The sequence below is a fragment of the Pollicipes pollicipes genome, unplaced genomic scaffold (assembly GCF_011947565.3).
Source record: "Pollicipes pollicipes isolate AB1234 unplaced genomic scaffold, Ppol_2.1 Scaffold_5802;HRSCAF=6872_pilon_pilon_pilon, whole genome shotgun sequence".
Classification (NCBI taxonomy): domain Eukaryota; kingdom Metazoa; phylum Arthropoda; class Thecostraca; order Pollicipedomorpha; family Pollicipedidae; genus Pollicipes; species Pollicipes pollicipes.
The window spans coordinates 55,266-67,566 of NW_023596756.1; the positions used below are offsets into that span (position 1 = coordinate 55,266).

Consider the following 12,301-nt stretch of genomic DNA (forward strand, 5'->3'; position numbering starts at 1 on the left):
GACTGACACGTTAACTATGTCTGGACAGTACTGCAGTGACACTACCCAATGTTATTATTAAACGTAACTAGTCCTGAGGTTCCACTATCATTTTTTTTTTTTTTTTTACTGCCCCTAGCTGGGACACTCCCTTTCAACGAAAACATGAATCTCTGAGATACTTTCTTAGACAATTAGCCAATTGAGGTTAGGAATACGATTAATGCCATTGAGATTGGGTCGGTATGAAGGTCGGATCGAAATAGAAACCAACCCACTTTTTCATTGAAGAATGTGCTTTAACAAGAAGTTTCTGATGGTTTTTGAACTTCTTGATCACGGGGACACTAACATACATCTCATTTGGGCCTCTTTTAGGTTAGAAGAGGTCACTGACCTAAAATAACTCATGCCAACCGTTTTTTATCCGACCGATGCGGCGCCGCCGTTCCGACCGGTGCGATCTGAAAGGAACACTAGTGAAGTTTTGCTTAGTATAGGTGCCTAGGGTCGAGGCGGTGGCATGAGCAAGTCTGAAGGTACTTTGGATGCCGATCTGAAGTTTAATATTATATGTTTCAAAGGTCAACAGGCATTTTGAGCAAGCCTATCCCAAAACTTGGACGAGTCAATTCATACAAAGGACACCCTACCTCTTGACTTTGGCGTTTCTGGTTCTCCTGTTTTGTTTTATTTCAGAGGTCATAGACGCCTGTCCCTACCAAGCGCGTCGCAATCAACCGGCCACCCGTGCGCGTGTCCATGGGATGGATACATGCCATATTTTGTAAGACATCTTATTTCATGTGGGCTAGCTTTTCCTCAGCATCACAGGGTAGTAAAAGATCAACCTGCAAAATAAGCTTCGCTCAAATGCCTACGGTTATGCTTCACTAACTGATAACATTTTCTGCTGCGCATGGTGACGCACTTCAATGCAGTCTGAAAGTTTCATTTGAATCAAGATGTATGAGTTCCCTGGAAATCGTGAAAGAATGCAGCTAGAAATTTTGAAATATAATGACCCCGGGATTTCAAATAAAACTCAAATTTTCCCGTATTGTTGCCGCAGAAAATGTAGAGCAAGTGTGGGTGTAATGGTTTACGGGAAAACCACAGCAAAGTTATCATTAATGGTGACATGCACTTAACCGAGTTCATTTGTTTATGACTGATTTCTAGGTCACCTTTGATATCTTTCAGAAAGAAGGTAGTGATGTGGCAGTTAACAGGCATTGTCTTTCTATAAACCCGTTGGCTGCAACGTGCAAAATGCTCACACGCACTATATTGCCGCGAAGACAGGCCATTGCCTTTGCCGAAGCCCAACTTTGGTGGAGCTGAACCCAACTGAAGTTATTCTGAAGACATTCGCGATGTGGTGAAATGCGTAGCGGAGGGTCCAGCCCCCAGAACAAGCGTTCGTAGCTGGCTCGCAGAGGAGGGCCATTTGGCTGCTGACTGGGCAGCGTCAGCCTGATCGCAGGGCGCCGAGAGTAGTGCAATTGCATGGCACGGTGAAGGTCCTTTCGTGCTATTCCGATAAGGGCCCGATGCAGAATGGGTCCGTTAAACATTTATTACAATATTACGTAAGGTGTTCAGTGCATTAGCGAGGAACAGTAGTTACGAAGATAAGACAGAAGCATTAGCCTTATTTCTCCGAAAAACCAGGAGATTAGAGATATAGTTGGATTGACATTTCGGCAACATGCCTTTCTCGAAGCAATAAGAATTCGCTTTTTTAATAATTTTTAATTTTTCAAAAATTTTTAGATAATTTTAAATTTTACATTTTACAGATTATAAATGAAAACTGAAAGTAACACTGTTACACAAAGTTCACATAAAATATGGGGAAAAGGAGTGAAAAATTCCTCCTCATAGGGTGTTGCCTTACACCCAAAGTCGGCAGTTCTAGGACACTGCTCTAGTCCCACTGCCACTGCTTCGGGGTGAGTCGGCACTGCCTCTTACCACCCGCATTCGCCCGCTCAGATGGCTCTTAAACCAAAACGGCGTTTGCTGTCAAATCGTGCGACGTTGGCCTGTTCTGGACACCGTGGTCGACACCTTCGAAGGCTTTGCTTAAGCCCACGGCAGGAACTGATGATATTGCTCCCTTGGCCACATCGCCCGGTATCCAATCCACAGCGTCGAGCACGGCGTCCTCCGTCGGGTGGCAACACCTGTAGGTGCATTGTTAAACGCGCAGTATTGTCCAGTGAGCTCTTCCGGCCTTGTACAATATGCGTATGAAAAAACTTCATGATGAGCAGCAGCTGCAAAAAAGAAAATCGAGAGAGCACGCAAGCAACGACGAAAAACTGACACGCGAACATAGTTGAACATGGTTTTGATATGATAAGAATGACAAAACGGGGCGACGCGCATACGCCAGGCTTTAAGTCGGCGAAAAGAGAAGGGTTTCCTTTAGGTTCATCGACCAAGGGGATAGCAGGCTCGGAGAACGCCCTCAAAAGACGCAGAGGTTTGTCTCCCCTCCGCGCCAATGAGAACAAGGCGGTCCGGCAGCGAAGTATCATCGACCTGGTTGTCGATTGGTGTTTGGACGAGCTGCTGATCTGAGCTGCATTGCTGTGTCAGCATTGACGAGTGGTGCTGCTGTTCTGTTAGCCAGTCGGCGTGCGCGGCCAGATGCCGTTGACTCACTCATCACCAGTCCATGCCGCCCCAAACGTGACCCTCGTGTTTACACTGGCACCGCGCGCTCTGTGGATACCACGCGAGTTAACCATGCAAGGCGCCCCTGGATGCTGGTGCGTGGTGTCGTTCTCTTCGGTGACACGTGACGTCTGTCTTGTGGCTTTGTTTTTGAGCGATCTATGGCCTTTACACCTACATCGCCAAATGTGGGCATGTTGTCCATCCCGTCACAGAAGTTACCTGACCTTATCCCATACCGTACCGCCTGGGCCCGCCCTTGGACAGACCGCGGCGTCATATCACCCCCGTATTCGCTGCCTGGCACCGCCCCTGCTGTGCCTATCAGTGGTTGCGGCGCGGTAGCGGGACACAGGACACCGCCCCCCCCCCCCCCCCCCCCCCCCCCCCCCACCGTCCCCCCCCCCCCATCGGCCCGTGTGACCGATACCAGACCCCGGCGAGATACGGTCTGCCCCTGCACAGATGCGGGCAGTCGCTGGCGGAGCCGGCGGCAGAGAGGGTGCGCGGGGAACGGCGGTACCATACGTGGATCAAGATGTGGCTGAGGGTGCTGGCGATGGCGGCGGCCGCTCTGGCCGCCCCGCGGGAGCAGATCTGTGGATACGACGTGAGTTATGACCGGCCGGTCCGTCCTCAGATCACGTGCTGCCCAGCGTGTGTCTCGCCAATTGGGCACGGACGGGTACGCGGGCTATATAACAAGCCTAGGGGCGAGAACCCATTAGTGATTTCCGTGTGTTGGTGGCCTTGGCGTGCCCTCAGCTGCAGATGTGTGCGCAGTTCCAGTCGAGCACAGTTCACACTGATCCCGACGCCCGGTATGCAAAGTGGATTCCCGCTCTGGCTCCTCCGGGCCTTTTACAAGCTCGAGCCAACCCCACACCTGACCCCCATTGTTTTTAACCAATCTCAAATCCAATTCCAAGGGTGTTGATGCCAACGGCCTATTGTCATGCATCGTTTGCGCACGTCGCTCTTCTTTGTTTAAAGTATGAGCTAAGCTGTCGGACAGTAGTAACCGAAAAGCCGGAACTTACAATCGCGTACACATGATGTAACAATTATGTAACGCGACGTGATCTAACAGTCACAAGTACATCCCCAAACTGAGTGAGAGGTGGACGTAAAAATGACAACAGCGCGGAACATGACCTGCCGCAAACCTGCGGTTTTCGTCTAAGAAAAGACCCGGCCCGTTTGTCGGCCCACCGTTGCTGTACAGTCACGTGTTTCTGCTGAAGGTCCCCTGCGCGGCAGAGATGATCCACGGAGGCCGGTCTGCGCGCTGAGCAACCGGGGGCCGTGACAACACGGGACAGGAATAACACGGCTGAACAACAACATGCCATCGTGCTGCCCACACAGAGGCTTGGACAAACTTGTCAACTGTCACGCATATCGCCTGATATACCAATAAAGGGTGTCCCATCTTGGAAACAAATTTCAAACACATGATTGGTGAGCTATCAGGACCTGCCATTAAAAGAAAAGACATTGGGGAGTGAAACTGCAGTACTTACGAGATGCTATGCTCAAATCAACTTCATTAACTTTCCAGTCACTTGGTCAACATTTCGGCACGCTATTTTTATTTTTTTCGTATTGCCATATGTCATGTCGTGCATGCGTATTTCTTAAGCTTTGGGTGATTCTAGCGCACTCAAGATATCGTGCACTATTGTGAAGTTCATGGTCGTTTTGGATAATTGTTGGGATTTGCACACGGTATGAAAATTGCGAATGAAAACCTTTAACTTGTTAAAACAGCCCTGTTCAGCATATGGCTTATTTTTATATTTTGGTCAACAGGTCATTTTTGGCCTGCACAATTTTAATGGACCGCTCTGACGCTGCTTGAAGCATAAAGCCATTAGAATGATGCAATGAACGCATGAACCCAGTAGACCCGACCTTACAGCCATCGGCCCTGCTGTCCAACCGTGCTGTCTGCTCCAGCCAGCTCTGTCTGCCGTCACAGCCATGGACGCCTCACCGCAACGTTCAAATGCCTATGCGTGTTCACGTTCGCAGGCTGTTTAGTGTCGCGTGCAAACGTAGTAATTGCATGACTTGCCTGCCGGTCGGGCGGGCCGTATTGACAGAGGCGGTGCCAATATTTTTTCTTTCAAAAACGGAACGCGACGCGCGGGTTGCCTGCCCGCCATGGACTGCCAGCATCAGCTTTATGTCGATACTGCGGGCGTCCGAAGGTTTCAGTGAGTAAGTGGTGCATACAACTGGTGCTCTCGCTGACGCGCTTCCAATGCATGTTGAATTATGGCCATACTCGCGGCTCAACGCCCGTTAGAGGCCACACTGGGCCGGTGCCTAGTCATGAGCTTTAGTTTTTAGTTTAGTAGTCATGAGCTTTAGTTTTTTTAGAGCTTTAGAGTTTTAGTTGCAGTGCCTGCATGGGCCAGACATCGCCACCTGTCCTTTTCCAGTGCAGGTTAAGCCGTTAAAGTTAAGACATTGATCACTTGTTTTCTCAAGGTAGGTCCCATGATATGCTGTTACATCCGTGGTCGCCTGGCCTTCCCTTCCCAACGGTTAGGTAGGACTCCCTGGCTTTCCTACGCGACCTCGGTCAGGTCACCTCGGTTCAGCTGCCCCGAGGCATGCACACTGCCGGGCACACTGACCGGACCAGCATCAGGTCACCGCCGAACGGGTCAGCGCCGAGTCACCGCTGACCGGACCAGCGCCGAGTCACCGCTGACCGGACCAGCGCCGAGTCACCGCCGACCGGACCAGCGCCGAGTCACCGCCGACCGGACCAGCGCCGAGTCACCGCTGACCGGACCAGCGCCGAGTCACCGCTGACCGGACCAGCGCCGAGTCACCGCTGACCGGACCAGCGCCGAGTCACCGCTGACCGGACCAGCGCCGAGTCACCGCTGACCGGACCAGCACGGTGCCAATCCGGCGATCTGTTACAACAGCCGACCACCATACCGCCGGCCACAGCCACCGCCATTGCCGATAGTGTTGACATGTACCATCAATACATCAGCCGAAATGGGTATGTTACTGGCTGCAACACGCTTGGATCCGCTAATTATGCCATTCCGAGCACGAATCCGCCATCAACTCCAGGAAGGGTACGATAGCATCGAGCGCTTGAAGGTCGGCGCGACCTTGAACTTGTAAGGTCAGTGGCCGGTCGGGACCGGGTGAGGTGGGCGCCATGAACCAGCTCTGGTGCGACGACGTCTTAGGTGCCTGACGACTATCTATCCAGGGAGGGGCCCGGATAGCGGCCAAATATGGTCACAAGATACCTGTTTGGTAAGTATATGCTGTGTAGGTTTGGAGTCACGTCAGGTGTGTGGATGGGGACACCCGTTGACTTTGACGATGCATGTGAGTGGGAATGTGACACGAGCAGGGTAAAACTGTACTTAGATCGTAAAATCGGTGTGCTTGGTAACCCCGCCTACAAGAGGTCCGAGGGGATGAACACATTTGTCGTGTGGGTTAGCGTGAGTACGATCGCTGTAGAATGAAAATGGAAAACGAGGTGATGGTTCGTCACGACAGAGTATTGACCTTGGCCTTGTTGACCTTAAGGATGCGACCTTAAGATACTGTATAAGACAACGAAAAAGTATGGAAAGTCCGCTCGTGTGCAACACGGCTTACATTTTAAACAAGAGACTGAGAAGCAACCTTTGCACCCTCATGATTCAGGCTCAGGCTGGGTGGATGGAAATGTGTCAGGGGTACACTATAAGATGGCGGTTAGGTGACCAAATGGGCCTGCGCAGCGTCTCCGCAGGTATCCCATGCAGGAAGCGGAAGATGGCTGGGGACGGTGAAGTTTGCTATTCTTTTGGCCTTGTTTCATTTTCAGGTTGGAATATTACTATTTTCAGATATTGGTATTGGAAATATTTGTAGTTCATTTACATTCCTTCGTCTTTATGTTTGTAGTCCATGTATATTCCAGAATTCAAAATAGCCAGTGGAATTTTGAATTCGACAGTATTAATTATAGTATGAATTATAGAATTCGACAGTATTAATTATAGTATGAATTATAGAACTCGACAGTATTAATTCAATTCATAATTCGACGTGTATTTCAAATTGCCAGTGCAATTTCGGATTCACTTCTGCTATTGTTTCGATACGGGTATGTTGCCGAAATATCAATCCAACTATATCTCCATTGTCCTGCTTTTCTCCGAAGAGTAAGGCAAACACTACTGCCTTATCTATGTTGATAAAGTTCCTCGCTAATGCACCGGACAATTTACGTGATCTATTGATGGGTTGTTTGCAGGCGTGGCTTTTGATCCCAGTCTGCGCTAAGTGGGGCTTTCGCCCTACGATAAAGCCCCTGGCCTCACGCCCCTCGGAGCAGCCCGCAGTTCGCTTGTGCTGGCTTGCGTAGAAGCAAACAGAGGCACCACGCAGGTGTTGCGATAAGCCGCACAGACCACTCACGCGCTGCTGATTCGCTCTCCGCTGCACGTAACGGTCAATGACCCCTGCGGGAAGTGGTCAATGACCCCTGCAGGAAGTGGTCAATGACCCCTGCAGAAGTGGTCGCCGAGATAAGAGCGCCGCCCGAGAAGCCATCGCCGCTCACGGACGGCTGTGGCGCAGTGAAGAGGTCGGGGGACGGCCGGGGATCGGCCGAACAAGGCGTCATGATGCGGCGATGTGAAACACGTACTGCATACGCCGCAACACGGCAAGCTGCAAGAAGTGTGGGTGCGCTACCCTTCAGACATGAGAACATGGCTATGTTTCAGAAATGTCCGGCGGGTAAGCAGGACATGTTGAACGTGCACCTGGTACCACACACACACGACGACGTGGGCTGGCTGAAGACCGTCGACCAGTACTTCTACGGAGGTTAGAACTGACCGCGTGTTCGCGCGGTGCGCAGGCAGCGCGCTTTTTATATATTATTTTTATGTTTTTATTATTTTTATTTTATGTTATTATATTAATAGACTAATTATCTCAAAACAGGGCATCATGGTTCGAAGCAGCGACCTTCTGATGCATGAGAGGTCCTCCTGGTTCAGAAAAGAGCCTCCTTATATGAGGGCGAACCTCCTAGTCCAGAGCAAAGAACTGCTTATTCATAACGAAGGCCTCCAGAATCAGCGAAAGGGCCTCTTGAGGACATCAGATCCAGAAAACGGGCTACTTGATGCAGGCAAGAGCATTCTGAGCCGGATTTGGTACCTCTTTTAGTTATTGAGGCCTCGTTGTCCTGCATTTAGGCGAGACATGTGTACCTGCAAAGTCTTCAGCTGACTCGGAAGGGCTCTCCAAAAATTTTGAGTGGGAAAGAACCTACTCTTGCGTCCTGCTGTTGGCAGGCAGGGGGCATCTGTCTCCTTTGCCGCTCCCCCTTCCTCTCACTGGTGCGGCCATTTCAGCCGAGCGTGAGATCCAGTGGGCTAGCGTTCAGTGTATGACGTCACCGATGCGGCCGTTTCAGCCAAGTCTGAGATCCAGCGGGCTGGCGTTCAGTATATCCTGGACTCGGTGATACAAGAGCTGGTCAAGGATCCAGAGAAACGGTAACATGGTTCGAAGAGAACCGGTTGTGCAGTTTGATCGTAACGACGGAGTGGTCTTGGGTGTCATTATACATTTAATCGTAACGACGGAGTGGTCTTAAGTGTCATTATACATTTGATCGTTACGACGGAGTGGTTTTGAGTGTCATTCTACATTTGTTCCCGTGTGGTTCAGAGTCAGGTGATTCTCTGCCAGTTAAATCCTCATAGTGCTCCTTGGTTGATTGTGGGCAAAGCAAGCGATATGGGTTCTGAGAAATTAGACATACCATTATCACCTGAATCATCCTAAATGCGACGATATCTATCCCTTAAGGCGACGTACGATAAACCATGCGTATGCTGCAAAATTGTTGTTAAAACATATAGAGAGATGCGTGCTTTGCATTCATTACACAAACACTTACGCAAAACTTGCGGTTATTGCTTCGGAGTAGACTTCAAGAGCTGTCTGGTACTTGCAAAGAACACATCACATCGGTTTCAATCGACGTGACTTCAGTCGTCGGCTTCATCCGCCCACAGGCTTTCCCGTACACAAAACGCACACGTAGGCTTGGCAATTAACCTTGCTTTGAATGGTCTTAAATGTAGCGCAGACGCGATCGATTACCTTCCCTCTGCCTACTCGTTCACCTGGTATCAAGATGTTCGTCCGCCCCCAGCCTGAAGATGCGTTTGTCTCCCATCTGAATCCTTATACCGCCTAGGCTGTCCTCCGTCTGTCGTCCGACCGTTCGGCCCGTGCAGTCTAAGCATTGGTGTCCTCCAGCCAGGCTGAATACAGTTACGTCTTGTTTCCCGGGGCCGATTCGCCCACCTGGCCAACAGGGCACCAATGATAGTGAGACGCGAACCTTCGTTTCAGTTTCATATACGTGGAGACGGCGTTCTTCTGGCGCTGGTACCTGCAGCAGGACGAGCAGACGATCGCCACTGTGGAGAACCTCGTCAACGAGGGACGGCTCGAGTTTATCGGCGGCGGCTGGAGCATGAACGACGAGGCCTGCGTCCACTACAACGCCGTCATCGACCAAATGTCGCTCGGCATGAGGTGAGAACATTTGTCGCTCGGGGTGAGGTGAGAACACATGTCGTTCGTGACCCTGAGAACACAGAGTCTCGTCGCGTGGGTTTAGGTTAGCTGAGCAAAGTTCTCCATATGCCTTCCAAATGTCGTTCGGTACAAGGCGACCAATATGTCGCCCGGAAATGGGTGAGAACTTTCCACTCGATATGATGTCGGAGCTTCTGTGGCTCGGCATGGGATGTGAGCATGTTTAGCTCGATGTCAGCTGAAGACAGGGTTGCTCTGAATGGAGCCGCAGTGGGATGAGGGCGTTCGTTTGTTTGGGATGTGTTAGGACAAGCGTCCCTCGGATTGAGGTGAAGAGACATGACGTGAGAGCACATGCTGCTCAGCATGACGTGATGGCACATGCCGCTCGGAATGAGTTGGGAACATTTAGCGCCCAGCACGTGTCCAAAACCAAATCTGCCCTGGATGACGTCAGGATGAATCGCTTGACGGTCTCTCACTTAATCTTGTTCTTATTTGATTCCACTCTCAATTTTTCTCACCGTTCTCACTTGGTTCCCACTTGATTTTGAGCCATGCGTGCGCTCACGCCATTCAGCGCAACATAGGTATCTGAGAACGGTGTCTGTGGAACGCAGCTGAGGCGAAGCAAACGGTGTTTGGTGTGAAGAGGATGCGCGCTGCTCGTGTCGCTCCTGGTCAGTTTAGCGGTCGCGACCAACAGCCATCGATGATGTTCGGTTCAAAATTCAAGAAGAAAACGCGACTCCATCCTTCGAACTCAAATCGAACGCTGTGTCTTTCCGAGTTGTGTTGTATGATTGCTGGCAATATTGCTAATCTTGACGTAACCAGACCAAAGGGCCAAAACTGCCGATAATTAACTTATTTACTTGATTTCTTTACCATCCTTTGCCGTTAAATTACAAATCAGAGTTTAGATTGGCTCTGAATATCAGAGAAATATCTTTAATAACGCAGGAGTTATCATTTGAGACAGATGAATGTGTTATGGTATACAATGTATATACATAAGAACGAGTGGCTGGACATTTCGTGGATAGGCTGGGCATAAAGAAGTACAATGCAAATATGTTGTGTTCAAATGAGCTTGCGACATCTTGTCATGTTGTACATAGCACTCTGTTCATTAGGTGTGTTGTCCTGCTGCGATTTATTGGAATACCGTTAGCAGGGCTTTCTGACAATCATTTAGACGGCATGTGGGCGATTGTGATAGAAAAAGATCGGGTTTGATAAAGTAAGTGCTGGATAGGCACGTGCGACGCAGCAGATCATGATCCGAGACGGACTTTGGCGGGTGTTTGACCCGTTCTCCGTGCATGCGTGGAAACGCCCGGCTGATTAAATGGGTGAACTACATTTGTCATTTCTTGTCCGGTATGATGTCATCATACTGCCTGCTAACATTACCTGGTGGAAGAAAATTTCAGCATTACTTCCTGTATTATACTCTAGATGGCGTTAGATTAGCACCCGTACGCCGCTAATCGCTGGCTATCAGCGGATTCTGATTGGTCTGGCAGTGGCTCATACGCAGCGCGTTGTTCAATCTGGGCAACCGTTGGTAGGATGGATACTGGCTGATAGTTGCCTGAGTGCTCGGCGCTTATTGATGAAAAAGCTAAATCACTGTCGCAAATAAGCAATATATAGAAGCAATTTGTCGTCATGGGCGCTTTACGACTCGCTCAACTGCCGAGGCTCTGTGGCGTCGCTTGCCTCTCACTCTGGCAGAAAGGCCGGGCATCGCGGGGAATCGAACCCTGTACATGTGGCTTACGCATCTTAACCGCTAGTCGATACAATATCCATCAACCGCGATGGGAACAGCAGTCACGTTTACAGATGTGACCCTATGGCTAGGATGTGGGCGGCAACCTATTTATATCATGTCGCCATGATCAGCACACACTTCAGAATATTTACAAAAAGTATGGTTACGTACCTAAGGGATTTACACGCTTTGCACACAGTTGACCATTTTCGGAAACTCTACAGCGTAGGACTCGAAACTTCTAAGTACGAGACTGAACATAACACAGCTGCTGGCGGAGAGGTGCTGGACTTCCACCTCAAGCTGGGCCGTAACTCGAAATTCGATTTAGACAAAAGGCCGTTGCGCCCATCGCTGCACTGGGCTGTGCTGTAGAGAATGTGGAAACAGCAGACCTAGCTTGTCTCTGGGAGCGCGTCGGCACCTCGGTCTGTCCGAGCGGGGCCGTCGGCACTGTCCGAGAGCGGCCGTCGGCACCTTTGTCTGTCCGAGCGGGGCTGGGTGTTGCGTCACCCACGTCATTCCTGCAGATGTCGCGGAGTTACGGCCGTGGCGGCTGCCACATTAGAATTTGGCGCATCGACGTGTGCCCAAGGCGCTGGGGTCACCTCGCTGCCGGGCTGTTCTTGTCCTTCTGTCCTAGGAGGCTTACTTCGGGGTAGGCTACTTCTTCGACGGTAGTCGCAGGGACTCTCCAGCAGTATATGAGCACCACTACATACCAGCAGCATTTGAAAATGACAGCACAGAGCAGGGTCGTCATCAGTGTGATTGATGACACATCACGATCGTGAACGACGCTTGCGAGGCCGGCGATTGTTACGAAGAGGCTGATAAACACAACTATGGCATTGAAAATCAGCCAGGGCGCGATCAGGCGCCAGCTCTTTTTCTTCACTCCGCAGAGCATCATGACATCAAACAACAACGTCAAAAAAGCCAGTGCCTGGTGATGATGTCGGATAACTTTCAACACGTAGGCAGAATCCACGTCTTTTGATTCATCACTGTCACGTTCTAACGACGATTCGAGCGAAATTTTGAGAATCCATCCCAGTATCTGCATGAAGTCAAATAGTACATTTTCGTAGCCCACGCACAACGCCCACTTCCGGAGTTTTCGATCGCTGCAGAGCATCGCGGTCTCTGGGTGTCCCGGCGATAGGTCCGAGCTGGGGAGCACACGTCCTTCTTGTAGAGCGCACCAGCCTTCAACGTCCTTCCGCACAGAGCACTGTGAAGCTGATGGCCACG

The 12,301-nt window shown here is 50.4% G+C and overlaps 1 protein-coding gene across 2 annotated transcripts in view; it reads left to right on the forward strand.

The window, feature by feature from the left end:
* The first annotated feature begins 3,150 nt into the window (after nucleotides 1-3,150).
* LOC119104088 (lysosomal alpha-mannosidase) overlaps nucleotides 3,151-12,301 on the forward strand; it is a 28,693-nt gene continuing 19,542 nt past the window's right edge. For both annotated transcript variants that reach the window (XM_037227765.1, XM_037227764.1), the window contains exons 1-4: nucleotides 3,151-3,274; nucleotides 7,428-7,530; nucleotides 8,129-8,210; nucleotides 9,079-9,264. In XM_037227765.1, coding sequence (XP_037083660.1) covers nucleotides 3,203-3,274; nucleotides 7,428-7,530; nucleotides 8,129-8,210; nucleotides 9,079-9,264 — 443 coding nt within the window. In that variant the 5' untranslated portion in view covers nucleotides 3,151-3,202. The remainder of the gene's footprint in view (nucleotides 3,275-7,427; nucleotides 7,531-8,128; nucleotides 8,211-9,078; nucleotides 9,265-12,301) is intronic.